The sequence below is a fragment of the Equus asinus genome, chromosome 17 (genome assembly GCF_041296235.1).
Source record: "Equus asinus isolate D_3611 breed Donkey chromosome 17, EquAss-T2T_v2, whole genome shotgun sequence".
In the NCBI taxonomy this organism is placed as follows: domain Eukaryota; kingdom Metazoa; phylum Chordata; class Mammalia; order Perissodactyla; family Equidae; genus Equus; species Equus asinus.
The window spans coordinates 11,485,161-11,499,804 of NC_091806.1; the positions used below are offsets into that span (position 1 = coordinate 11,485,161).

The following is a 14,644-nucleotide window of genomic DNA, read 5'->3' on the forward strand; positions in this document are numbered from 1 at the left end:
ACTGCACACTGGATGCAGAGAATTGTGAGAAACAATAAAAGCTATTTGAGGCCAGTAAATTTTGGGGTGGTTTGTGAGGCAGCAAGAGCTAACTGATAAAACTGCCAAGGCTACACGACTTCTGAGGAATCTGTGCAACCCTCAATCCGATGACATGGGTCTTTTTCCCTTCTCTGCTCTAGTTCAACAGACAGGCCTAAGAGGCCACTGGCAGTTTTCTGTTCTCCGAATCATAAAACAAAATAATTAAATTAGTTTTATTTCTTCTTCCAGTCCAGATCTGGAGATTATTGCTGAAATTTAACAAAAGCCAGACTTCTTATCTCAAGAGAACCACAGAGGGGTTTTTTTTTATCTGTAACTAGAAGCTACATACGTGAAAAAGCATATATGCTAGAAGTCTTAGAGAAAGATTTGAAGGAATGGCCATCTTTTGATAGAGCAAAAGCTGCTGATAGAAGAGGGAAATTTCATTGCTACCCAACCAGCTCTCCTCTGTGCATAAAGACCAATGAGGGCTTTGGGGCACAGTCTCTAAGCAGGGGTCTCTAACCCTGCATTAGCTGCAAATACATTTTCTCAAATGGGCTCCCCCTCAAATTTGCTGATACTTAAAGGTCTGGAAAACTTCAGTAGAAGGAAAATGCCAATAGCAAGTTAATGTCCTCTTGGCTCTTTTGGCTGACTTCCCTCTGCCTGGGTCTTGCCTATTAATTGAATGCTATTTGGATTCCATCTCAAAAACAAATGAGGATGGAGACCAGAGGCCTGCCTTCCCCAGACTGATAAGAGCAGCACAGTGCAATTATACCAGAACAGCTTTGTTTTGGAATGTAATCACCGCCCCAGCCTTCTTCCCAATGGGATGGCAACAGTGTAATTACCTCTTCAGGATTCATTGTTTGGGAATGTAATTCTGCTACAGGGCCCCCATTTCCAGGGGAAAGGAGCTACAACAATATAACGGAATTCGTTGCCCCCTCCCCAGTAGCAGTCTTGTGAGCTAAACTATTTTTGTTTTCTTAAAAGTAAAGCCAGCGTTTAGATTTTCAGCTGTTTTTCTCCCCATAAGGAATCGCCCACACCATGAGAGTTCTGTTTGAAAAGTCCCAATCTAAAGCTGGACTGCTTGAGTTCCAATTCCCACTCTGCCAAGTACCAGCTGTGGCCTTGGGCAATTACTTCATCTCTCTATGCTTCAGTTTCCTCATCTGTAAAAATGAGTAGTAACAGGACATCACTGGAATGTTGTGAAGATTACGTGAATTAGTACGTGAGAAGTGCTTAGAACAACACTTGGCGTATAGTAAGTGCTCTTGGGTGTTTTTTGTTTATTTTAGCACATTTGAAGCATCATATTCCATAGCCAATACATTTTGCAAACGTAATCTAACGCTAGCTCCTGGTCAAGTCTAAGCTTGAGTTACTCCGTTCTTTCTTTCCACAGCCCCTTTTGCCAGTTCAGCACGCGGGGCAATGTGTGGGATAATTTTAACTCCTGCTATAGAACTGTCAGTCTCCAAGCTATCTGCATAGCTAAAACTTCAGTTTAATAAGCAGGAGTGACTGTGGATATTTCCATGTCATTCCTTTCATTTATGTTACTAGTCCAAAGGAAACTACAATAAAGAGTCTGTTGTGAAATCTGGCCATTGGGAAAATCAGCAAGTATACCAAAAGCAGCCACTGGCATCATGGCAGATTCTGGAAAAAATTCACCATTCTAGCTAGATTTATTTATGAAAATAAACAATATATTTTCCTCACATGCCTACAGTACACCCCACCTCCCTGAACCCTTGTTCCTACTAGAAACGTGGACCTTCTACCTCCTATCCGGTGTTCCTTTGTTCCTTTGTAGTCTAGACCAGTTAAATTCTCTGCTTAGGAAGGAATATTTCTTGGCTTGCGCTTCACCAGCCATGAGCCATGAGAGTAAAAATCATGAGTTTGTTTGCCAAGTCGTCCTAAAGAATACAGCCCCACAGCTCAAGACAGGAGTGAAGCTGGGCCCCTTCTGCATAGCACACAGCTGCAGCGAGCCACGCTTATGACAAATGCAGGCACTCATCTCAGTAGCCTGTAATATGAGACTGTGGTTAAAGGATAACTATCTGGCTCTGGGGTGACACTCAACTCCTAGCCAAAAGAAACACTCCAAGGAGGTCTCAACATTCCAAAATGCCCCTGGTCACCCACCTACAGGTACCTCTTTCCACATCATAGCTTATACCAAGATATCCGTGCTTGCTCTTGGCTTCCAGGTGAGTGGCACAAGGACCCTGGGAAAGGAAATTAACACCCACAGGGTGGCTCTACTTGGTAAAGAGGGTGAGAGGTGCTGTCTGCTAGCTGCCATGGCATTTCCAGCCATTTTGGAATAAATGAGGCTGCTTGAAGACATGAAAAGAGGAGAAAGAAAAGCTAATGTGAGCTCAGAGTTTTAAAAAGAAGGAGGTAGAAGGTTAGCGCGCGTTATTAGCTTCCAGAATTCACATTGATCACTGGGTGAAGACTGATGTAGCAGATGGGAAAGCAAGGAGGGCTGTTCCAAGTCTTTCCAGGGGCTGTGGAAGATCTCTCATCTTAAATAAAGAGCAGACTGGCTGGCTGCTGCCTCCACTGGAAAACACAGGCTTTGACCTCACATTTGGGCTTTTCTTTCCTCACATCTCCTCTGTAGATTTCTATATTGTTACATCCTTTGTTCTGAGGCGTTGAAAAACAAGTCAAAGCACAAACCAATCATAACCTAAGAAGAGAAGAGTAAAAGGGTTCTGGCATTACAGTGGGTACTTGTAGATGAGAGGGCAACTTCAGCTGCCGCTTTCAAAATGAACAGCATTTCTAAAGAGTACACAATCAGGGGACGGCTTAATAAGCTCTGAGACCACTCTAGGGTTAGGGAAGCCCCAGAACAGAGAAATTAAAGGACAGGGAAATAGAGGGGTCTCAATCCAGATATGTTGATGTTAACATTTCTTTTTCAGGAGGAAGAAGGGGAACAGGTGGGAAATTGGTTAAAATGTTAGAAGAAAGGTTATAAGTCAATTTCTCCTAGGAATGAAACTCCTAGCAAAGCTGAGAAGAACCTGCTATTCCAGCATAAAAGCTTAATGGGCTCCTATTTTCTGCTGCAGAAATGCTATAAGGTTCTGAGCTCTCACAGCCAGCTTTCCGTTTATACTTCTACTTCAGCATTTAGCACAATACCCACTGTCCTATACCTGTTTATGAGTGTGACGGGCTTGCTCAGTAGACGGTGAGCTTATGGAGAGCAGAGATCACGTCTTGTTCCTCTGGGTACTGTTATATACCTATCATTGTACCATGTAAACAACAGAAACTCAATAAATGCTTATCAAGTCAAAATGGCTCACATACCAGCTAAGCACCCTGTAGGTAATTATGAATTCATTCATTTCCCCCCATTACTAACAGCTCCAGATTAAGAAGAGTTATATACCAGGGCTTCACCCAGACCAACACATCTTGGATTCCTGGTATGCACACCCATTAACTGTGTTAACAAGTCATCTCTTCCCATGCCTCTGCCTCTGTTCCTAGCTTAATGAGTTAATCTAGAGCAGTGGTTCTCAAATTTTCAAGTGTACCAGGATGCCCTAGAAGACTCTTTAAAACACAAATTCCTAGGCCCCACAACCAGGGTTTCTGATTCAGTGGGTCTGCAGTAGGGGCCAATAATTTGCACTTGTAAGAAGTTCCCAAGTGATCATGCTACTGGTCCAGGAACTACACTTTGAGAATCCACGTTGCCATGGTAACACAGGAGCAAGCACTTGGTCTGCTGAGTAGATGCTTATTTCATCAGCATAGGTTCTGATGGGGACAGAAAAGGATTTCCCAACGCAAATGCTGTGACTCCTCTACTCTTAGCCCCTTGAGTGACATGACTACAGTGGCCACATTAGCTTGTCAAACTATCAACACAGGGACCTTCAGGTTACCATCTGTTGGTGCCAAAGAGCACAAGCTCCCAGTTTTTTCAACTCACTGACTACAGCAAAGGGAAGAAAGCCCTGCTCCAGATCCAGGAAGAGCACTGCTGGGCAGGAAGGCAGAAGAACAGAGAGAGATCAGCAAGGCTATAATCAGTGAGGAGACTGATAGGGCTCTAACTCATACTGGCCCCTGAGATTTATAATAAAAGTCATAATAATGATAATAACCAACATCTACTGAACATTTACTGTGTGCCAAAAATACTGTTCTAAGCGTTTCATATTTTAACTCATTTAATCCTCAAAACAATCCTATGAGCTAGACACTATTCTAATGCCCATTTTCCAGATGAAGAAACTGAGTCCCAGAAAAGGTATAATAAGTTAACCAAGATTACACTCCTAGGAAGTAGCAGAATGAACATTTAAACCTAGACAGGCTGGCTCTGGGGCCCAAACTCTTAAACACTTGCTATCCTGCCTCTCAAGCCGACGAGACACTGAAAATGGCAGCTGTCCTTCCCAAGCTCTGCTCACTCAGGCTCATGGACCCACAGAAAAGACGAATGGGACACATTCAGAATTTCTTCAAACTGTACCAAGAGACATAAATACTTGGTCCAAGCCCAGGTTTGAGCTGTACCCTCCCTAGCTAATCCAAAAGGACTGGCAGTTAAAGTCACAGGGGAATTAGTACATTTTTAGTGGCAGGGCTAAAACAAAATACAGAAAACCAGACCACTCCCTGGCTACCCTGTAAACTCTCTAAGGGCAGAGCCATGTAATTCTTTTGTAGGACCCAAAGCGCCCTGGGAAATGCTAAGCATTTAGAAGGTGCTATGTACATTTCAAAATGACAGTCCAGAGAGGGCACAGGTGTAAAGCATCAGGGGGAAAGATCAACAGGAAATTTCCTGGGGGTGGAGAGAGATGGAGGCCAGGAAAACTTAGTCACAAAATATAAAAGGGACAGAAAAGTTTATTGATAAGGCCCAATATTTTCCTCTAGAAAAGCCTGACGAAGCACAGACACTTCAGCCTCGAAACTGGGACCCAGGTTCTCAATAAGCACAGCTCTCACTAGTGTATAAGGAGATGCAGTGAAGGGCTGGGGTGGAGAGGACGTGGACACTCCAGTGATGGGTGGACACCAAATAAATACAACGCCCTGGGTGTGCAGGGCATCTGGGGAGGCTGGGTTCTCTGGGAGGAGTGTTGCATTTACTTCTCTGTTTCCTGGGCAACCGAGCCAGCCCCTTATCGCCTTCACTTTCATCACTGGAGCAGAATGAAAGGTAATTGGGTTAATTATTAAAGCAGCCCTAGCTAGTACCACCACCACTAATTGTCCATTTATCTGGGGTTTATAAACAGCCATCTTAATTGATGTTAAGTTGGAATGTGCCACTCACTTTATTTGCCTGACTACTGGATACCAAAGAGGTACAGGAGATGGAGATAAAGGGTCCAGCCAAAAAGATATAGGGTCTAACACCAGAATTAGTATTCATTTCTGTTCAAACTCATTTAAGTATACCATCATGGCCCTCAACTGTATTCACTACGATTCATCTTTCCCAGATTTGCCAATTCAAGTGAAGATCTGGTATGTAGTAATTAAGCAATCTGTTATATTAGAGAGCTGATATCAGGTTGAGAAATGACGCTAATTCCTAAAAGTCAGCAAGCCCAAGGGCCCAGACGCCCACCTAGTTGGCCAAATTAGACTAGACAGGCCTCCTGAAAGTTAATTCCCTAAGATACCAGAGAAGTGGGAAACATCTAAGAGAGAAGACCGGTGTTTTTAAAAGAGATGAGGGGGTAAAAGACAACCAAAATAAAGTTAACAAGGAAAAGAAAAGTAAATTCTTACAAAAGGGGTAGCTCTGTCTTACCCACCAGAGGCAACAAACAGAAGGAAGCCTGGGACATGGGATTAGATAAAGTAATAACTACAACAATGTATTGTTGGGTTTGTAACATATAGACGGAGATGTAATAGTTATGACAATAATAGCAAAGAGGAAGGGAATGGAGCTATAGCAGAGCAAAGTGTCTGTATCTCACCAGAACTCAGTCTATGTAAGTCTGAAGTAGATCCTGATAAAATATAGTTTAAACATGAATAAAGGAATTAAAATGGTACATTAGAAGATATCCACCTAATACAAAAGAAGTCAGGAATGGAAAAACAGAGAAACAAAAGACATTAGAAATAAAGAGAACAAACAGCGAAATGGAAGACAAAGATCCAACTACCAATAACATTAAATGTGAATGGACTAAACAATCCAATCAAAAGACAAAGAATGTCAGACTGGATAAAAAACAAGATCCAAACATACACTTTCCATAAGAGACACACTTCAGATTCAAAGACAAAAGTAAGTTGAAAGTGGGGCTGGCCCAGTGGCATAGTGGTTTGGTTTGCACACTCCGCTTCAGTGGCCTGGGGTTCACAGGTTTGGATCCCAGGCACAGACCTAGCACTGCTTGTCAAGCCATGTTGTGGTGGCATCCCACATAAAGTGGAGGAAGATTGGCACAGATGTTAGCTCAGTGACAATCTTCCTCAAGTAAAAAGAGGAACATTGGCAACAGATGTTAGCTCAGGGCCAATTTTCCTCACCAAAAAAAAAAGTTTGAAAGTAAAAGGATGGAAAAAGATATATCATGCAGTCAACAACCATAAAAGACCTGAAGTACCCATACTAATATAAGAAAAATTATAATTAAAGACAAAGGAACATTACTAGAGATGGAGGGACATTTTATAATTCATCAGGAAGGTACAATAACTACAAACATATATGTACCTAACAACAACGTCTCAAAATATATGAGGCAAAAACTGACGAAACTGAAGGGAGAAATACACAATTCAGTAATAATAATTGGAGATTTCAATATCCCACTCTTAATAAAGGACAGAGCAACTAGAGAGAAAGTCAGCAAGACCATAGAAAACTTGACTAACACTACCAACCAAGTAAATCTCGCTGGCATCTATATCACTCTAAACACCAACAGAATACACATTCTTCTCAAGCACACAGGAACATTCTCCAGGACAGACCATTATGCTAAGCCATAAAACAAGCTTCAAAAATTTATTTTTATATTTTTAATTTTATTTCTTTTTGTGAGGAAGATTGTTGCTGAGCTAACATCTGTTGCCAATCCTTCTCTTTTTACTTGAGGAAGATTGTCACTGAGCTCACATCTGTGCCAATCTTCTTCTATTTATGTGGGATGCCACTACGGTGCTAGGTCCACGCCCAGGATCCTAACCTGCGAACCCTAGGCCACTGAAGCACAGCAGACAACCTCAACCACTACGCCACTGGGCCGGCCCGTCAATAAATTTAAAATAACTGAAATCACATAAAGTATGTTCTTAGACCACAATGAAATTAAACAAGAAATCAACACCAGAAGGAAATTTGGGAAATTCATAAATATGTGAAGAGTGAAGAACATACCCCTAAACAGGGAATGGGTCACAAGAAATCATAAGAGAAATTAGGATGACTAGGCACAAAGCCAGCTCTAGCCCAGGAGACTTGACCAGGACCCAATGACCTGCGGCTAGGAGCAAGAAAATCCTGACACTTCACATTGATTTTAATCAAAGTACTAAATTAAGTACATCAGGCCCACATCTGCTGGGAGCAGATGCTCATTAGGATGGAAGTCAAAAAGATTAGGCAGGACAGATAACTAATACCCTACATTACCCTGGTCCCTATCCCTCACAAGTTTTTTGTTCTTCCAGCAATTACCAGGAAGATGTCAAATGCCAGAGCTTCTCATTTCACTTTTATGAGGCCTCAAACATGCAGAAAAATATTATAAGCTTAAGAACCTTTTGGCAAATACTCCCTACTTGAACTCAGGCAAACACGCCACAGAAGACAGAATAGGTTCTTATGAGTCAGGCAGACAGACTGGTTTAAAGTTCCAGGTCTGCCTCTCCTTGTCTTCTACTGGGCAAGTAACAGAACTTCTCTGAACCTCGGTTTTCTTCCCTGCAGAGTGGAAACGCACCACCTACTTCACCGGGTTGTCATAATGATGAAAGGAGCTAACACATGGGAAAGCACTTAGGCCAGCACCTGGCACACGGCAGGCGGTCCTCAACCTCATTTCCTCCTTTACCAGCAGTTGCTGTTACTACACAGAGCTAGAGCTGTCTGCTAAAAAGTCAGCAGGGGGAGCTCCCCAGACTTTTTCCTGTTTCCCCAAAAATATACTTGGGAGAGTTGCAGTGGCTTTAAATGTATTTGCACTTCCTCAAGTACAGCTTCAGAATTTGTGTTGCTGAAGAAGGGGCATGGCATGTGTCGACGGGTGACTGGAGGTCACCAAGAACCTACAGAATTGTGGGGAAGGCACCAAGATGTGATGGAAGAGATGAAGATGAACAAAACACTCCCCTGTAGGAGCTTCTGTTTTCTATTATCGCTCTCAGGCTCATGTGGGAGGAAGTGAGCCGAATGGCTCTTAATTTTCTACAAATCCATTTTTGTTGATGATTCCAAACGGCTTTGGCTAGGGTCCACTGGAGACTCATTTGCCACCATAGCACCAGTCACACCTCCTAAAACTACAGGTGTGTATATGCTTTATCTCTCCAGGTCTGCCAAATTTCCACGCTTCGCCCCTGTAAAAAGCCACTCACTCACAAAGGGTTCTGCTTTATGTTTGGAGCTAAGAACCACATGGCAAGACTGAGGTATGGTCAACCAGCCAGACTCTGAGCTGCAGGAGGGCAGGGATCACGTCTGTCTTGCTCACTCCGGTACTCTAGAACAGTGCCTGGCACATAGGCGCAGAACAAATACCTGTTGGATATAATTCTTCTGAGACCATCACAACCTCACTCCTATCACATAAGGGAAAGTGCCTTTTCAGGAAAGCTGGGAGTGCTTACTGTTAAGAGGCCAATTTGTCTTTTACTTCGAAAGCCATTACTATAGCAGCTCTATTATACGATCACAAGTAAGTTTAATAAAAAGCAAAATATTTGTGTCCAGGAGGGCAAGAAGGCTCAGGAAAGGGCTGTTGCATAATGAGATTTTCCTCAGCAAGTGCCACTGGGTTATAAAAAAGTTATGTCTAGAAACCACTAAAAAAAAGAGGACTAAAACAAACAAGAAAAACCTTGAAGATGAGCCAAGTTTCCTGGGGGCTCTTTCCCTCTTCTAGATTAAGGTCCTTTAAGATAACTGGGGAGGCGGACGAGGAAGCTCTCTGGCTCCTCTACGTCCAGCTGCACGCATCACTCCGGGCGAGTCAGCCTCGTGGGCTCTAGTTCCCTCCACTGCTAATTAGAGAACAGCTCCACGTCAGGATTACTGTGAGAAAGAAACGAAATATGACTGCGAGAAGCTCTCAAAACACTCCTTAGTATATAGCAAGTGCTCAACAAATGTTAGGATTTTTGGGTTGCCATTATAATTAGAATTTTCTCAACAGAAGAAAAAACCTAACAGAATTGTTAATAGAATCTGGAGGGACATCCAAATACCTACAAATGATGAGGACTTTTTTAAAAAGACAATAGGCACTCTGTAACAGGTATCTTGAGAAAATGAGAGAAACTAGTTTAATTGTGAATGGAAACCATCTGCTAATCTAACTCGAGAGCGAGGTTCTTGAGGCTACATTTCCTTCCCCTCGAGGCACTTAGCATCCTTTGTTAGAGAACTTTCCTCAGTAGATTTCATATCTATAAACAACCATCTGCCGGAACACAACCCCCATATTCAAAGGTATCCAGAGGTGACATTGGGCCATTTGGGGTCAGATCTCTGGGCATAAAGTAGGGAATAGGAAATGCAGGGAGAGTTATTAGATCAAAGGAGGAAAAAAACAACATACAGCTGTTCCAGAAAAGCCAAATGCCAAAGAAACAGAGCTTTTCCAGCAGTAGCGAAGCAGGAGGTGCTGTGTGGGGTGGTGGAGGCAGATGTCTGGAACAAAGAAGGGTGGAGAAGAGCTCTGTAGTACTGCCTGGCAGCAAGTGATTATCTGCCAGTGAGGACCTTCCACGTGCCATCAGCCAAGCCACAGAGAAGCACCATGCATGGAGAGGCGCAGAGCCAGGGGGTCTGTTTACCAACCAGGGTGACAGCCCTCCTCAGATAAGGCTGTCAGGAGACCAGAGTGTCCTCTGCTCCCCGGCCAAGCCTGGGCCTATGAAGTCCTGGCGTCCAGCAGAGAAACCGTTGAGGTTTCTGGGATTTCTAGGCCTTGACGTTGGGTCAAAGACAGTAGTACTTGGGGGGGGCCAGATCACATGGCCTATGAGCTGTCACAGCAGCTTAATTAGAAATCCCATTCTCCCAGCTGACAGTGCCACTGCCTCACACACATCCCTTCCTACCCTTAACCACCACATGGCCCAGATTTTCCAAAACATAATGTCATTAAAATATTTTTAATAAAGATTCTTATTAAAGATATGCCTAAATGTGGCTTGATTTTTATACCTTTCATGCCTTCGCATACATAAATTTACAAGTGGGCAGTGGAGGTGGGGGAAGGGGCGGGGAAAGAGTGACAGGGAAACAACCATTGTTAGGAAAAGACAGAACTCTGCTTTGTTTCCTCTAGAGACTGCCCAGGAGCAGCGGCACATACCACGTCTCAGAGCCCAGTCCTCTCACGCATCTTAGCCCCAAAACACTGGTCACTAAGCTATGCAGCCACCATAAAACTGCCTCCGCTGGGCTTGTCCAGCCCATTTTCTGTTCTGGGGAGATTTCTGAGCCAGCTCTATGGGTCTCTTCTCCTCCTCCTTCTACGGGAAGGTTCCACAGTGCTTGGAAACTCCACCTGCTGGCAGTAGCAAAGAGTGGTTGGAGGGTGTGCATTAAGCTCCTAATTAAATCACAGGATCTGGTTCATGAGGATCTCACCAACCAAAACATGAACAAGACACTTTTATCATTCAATTAAAAGCAAAGGCAGAATCTAACTGCAGAACTAAGAAACAAATAGTTAAAAAAAAATTTTTTTTAAGATGTTTGAAGGCAGTGAGAATGGCCAAGAGAAACAGTTATTGTCAATCCTGCAGTCTTCTGCCTTGAAGTCAGGAACTGAGCACAAGACCTCAAAACAGATTTTTCAACCAGGTACCAAGATGCCATCCCATCAACATAGGTAAAGAAGGAGAATGCTTTATCTGGCTCCTTGCCCCTGTAAAACTTCGAAATCCAAAGAAACATTTCCTTACCTGCCAGGACCCTGTTAACAGAAGAGTGAGTAGCCAGGCCAGGCTGTCCACGTTCATGAAAAATCCCAGCATAAGGCAAGTACTCAGGCAGCAGGAAACGCCTACAAAAAGGAAGCATGTATGAAAAGCCTACTAAAGACTCCCATAAAGCAAAGGAGCCATGCCAGCTCCCTACCCTCAACAGTCGAGGCTAAGGGATCCATTAAGCCCAGGAATCCACAGCAGCCCAGAGAGGAGTAAAAATTCCTAGGATTTGTCCTTTCAGATCTCCTTCCTTCCCGATCTTTCTTCTCAAGTTTCCCAGGGCTTCTAATCTTGAACAAGATTAGAAGCCACTTTTCTACCATTTTATTGTGGTCAATCATCTACTGTCAAGACTTTAGGTGGCAGGGTTGGGTGGCAGGCTCACTAGAAAATAATCCCAGATATTGAGATCCAAAGACCAGAAAGTAGGTTTAAAAACGAAACCCCAGGCTCTCAGAAAAGTCTCTCATAAAAACTGACTACCCAGTTCTTACCTTGGGACAAAGCGTCCAAGTGACGGTGCAGACATCCTGGCATTGCGTGGAGCTCGGTGCCTGGATCTGTCACCATTGTCCCTGGAGAAAACAAAAAGACTACACATAAGAGAGTCACTTAAGCAGAATCAGCCACCAGCCCCAAAGACAAACATCCCTCGAACTAAACGCCTACACTTAGGTGAAGACCCCAGAGAAGTCAGTCATCTGGCTGCTTACCAATATGGGTGGCACATTAATATACTGCATTTCTAGAGTACCTCGACCACAAGATTTACAAGCATTTAGTAACAGTTTAGTAAGAAGGAGGAAGATTTTCTTGAGTTAATGTGATCTCTGAACCCTGTAACATCTGAAACTGAAGCCGAGGTTAGATCTTCTAAGAGATATGCAATGGATATATACAAACTTCTTTTTCTAGATTGAAAGATACAGAGAAACTTTGGCTTGTGGAGATCTTGAAAAATGAAAAATTCCCCCAACAATTTCCTTCAGCAAATGGTTATCTTTAAATGAATCTGTTTAGGTCCTTGGTGTGGAAAAATCATCCATTAGTCAAAGAAAAACAACACAAAAAAAACACTACGCAGTCCCTTCTCTTGGAGACTAAAAAATTGGAAATGATGAAGAATATGAGACAATACAATCCTAAGCCAGGTCATTTGAGTAAAAAGAGAAAAGTCTAGGAGTTTTCTTTATGGTCTGTTAAAGCAATAGTAATAACCACCATTTATTAAATATCTACTAAGTTCTAATACAACGGTTATTAATATGTTATCCCATTTAATCCTTCTAGCTATCCTATGAGGTATTATTAGCTGTTTTACAGATAAGGAAACTAAGAACCAGAGAAGCCAAGCCCAAGGTCACATAACCAGTAACCTGAGGCAGAATTCAAGGAATATGACTCTGAAGCCTTGCTCTTTCCACTACGCTTCACTGCTTCCTACAAGAGAAGAGCCGACAGAGCCTTCACATGGCTTAGTTCCCCAAGGCATCAAAGGAACAATAAGCCAAAAGGGCATTGGCTGGACAGAGCAGTTAATTAGCTGCTTAACCAACTCCACAAAATAAAGGAACCTCTGAGAGCTTGATTTGAGACATTTTCTGAATTCTCCCTCTGGATTGTCTTCAGCTTAATGAGATAATCTTCAAACTCGCCCTGGAACCAAAGTTAAGACAACACTTCGGCTTTCAAATGGACCATTGGGAGCTTTACAAGCCAGAAATGAAAGCCTAGGAAGGTTTTTATATCTTGGTAGAATTGGATGCTGAGCATTAAGAGATAAATCAATACCAGGGATATTGGAAGCTGATCTATTAAAAGTTAGTACTTGGTTTTTATTTCCCCAAAAGAGAAACCATTCTATTATTTTCCTTAACATATCATATTTCTTTGACTTGAAACTCTACAGTTGAAGGAAGAGGCAAGAAGAAAGAGAGAGAAGACCATATGGAAAGTAAAAAGGGGATTAAAAAGAACAATGAACTCAGAAGTTCCTGTCCAGCAGACACTAGCTCTGGGGAGCCACATGTACCCAAGTAGTAACTGAATATCAAATAAATAAGATAGCTCCCAAATTAAGCATATTATTATTTTTCAAATATATGTAGCTTCAAATTGTGATCAAAGTACCAATTCACTTAAAAGTACAAGTGAATTCATACAGCTTTTCACAGTAGCATATTTTACTTTTCAACAGGCACTAAAAGTACAACTAATTAACACAAGAGGGGTTAGAAAATATTTTGAAGTTAAAAAGGGTCCAAAAGAAGAAAAAGGGTCCTAAGCCTCAAAAAGGCTGCAAGCTAAGCTACAGGAAGAAGCACATGGGACAGATCTCATTGCTTTCTTCTACAGCTACCACACTGTGGAGCATCAGATAATGCTTCTGCAAGGTCCAAAGATCCCTCTCCCTCAGGACAACAAACAGTACTCTCCCTGGTGTTAGCAGAGGGAGGGGGAAAGGAGAAGTCACGCATAGCCTGTACTGCTCAGCAGCTGCCAGTGTCCAAAGATGACACAGAGCTTGGTGAAAGGACACAAAAAGATAACCCAGAAAAATGGACAAACACCAGAGCTGGGGAAAAATCTGGGCTCCTACAACATATTTCACAAGCCTCTATTCATTGTTATTAAAACCTAAAAACTTCCTGAGTTTCTTCCTCTATTTATAAGAAAGGGGGAAGGGGAACATGGCCAGAGATAATGGCTTCATGGTATTTAGAGATTACCAGAGGATGTACATATAGGAAAATAAGAATGAGCTCAGCTGGCTCAGATACAAGCACTCTTAGACTGACGGTTACATTAGGCACCACGAAAGGGGCAATACATTAAGTAAGTGGAGATGTACCTGCTGGTCCTCAACTTAATATCTTGACTAACAATAGGGAAAGTAGAAGCAAAATGGCATCTCAATAAAATGTTTAGAAGACTTCAAATTGAAAGTGTTGAGAGCTCTAGCAAAGAAGGAGAAATCAGAACGGGACCCAGAATGACTAGAAAAATGTGAAGCGTGGTGAACACACAAATGAGATGCTGCCTATGAGAGAAAAAAACAAAGACATCTAGGAGAAACAGCCTACCACAAAAGCAGCTCAAACATTTACTGACTAGGAAAAACCTAGAAAACAGGAATCAGGAAGGCAGCAAAAGGTCAGAATGTCCAACCAAAGGACGTTAGGCAAGAAGAGGGAAAAGGCCCTCTTTAGGGTTTTAGTACTGGCACACAAACTCCCTGACGGAAGGCACAGCTCCAGATAAACCAGAGGTAAAACAACAACTAACGACTCTGGATTCTACAGGCTAGAAAGAAGGGAGATTAAGAAATAAGGAGTTTAGACAGGGAAACAAATTTCAATGCATAGGATATTCTCGGGGCTAGGGGTTGGGGAAGTAGAAGCAAGGGCCTCTCGAGAGA

General features: G+C 42.7%; 1 protein-coding gene across 16 annotated transcripts in view; it reads right to left on the reverse strand.

The window, feature by feature from the left end:
* The window catches only part of AMBRA1 (autophagy and beclin 1 regulator 1), a 159,467-nt gene that overhangs the window by 73,895 nt on the left and 70,928 nt on the right, over window positions 1–14,644 (reverse strand). For all 16 annotated transcript variants that reach the window (XM_070487602.1, XM_070487603.1, XM_014861278.3 and 13 more), the window contains 2 exons: window positions 11,721–11,801; window positions 11,203–11,303 (listed from right to left, as the gene is read on the reverse strand). In XM_070487602.1, coding sequence (XP_070343703.1) covers window positions 11,203–11,303; window positions 11,721–11,801 — 182 coding nt within the window. The remainder of the gene's footprint in view (window positions 1–11,202; window positions 11,304–11,720; window positions 11,802–14,644) is intronic.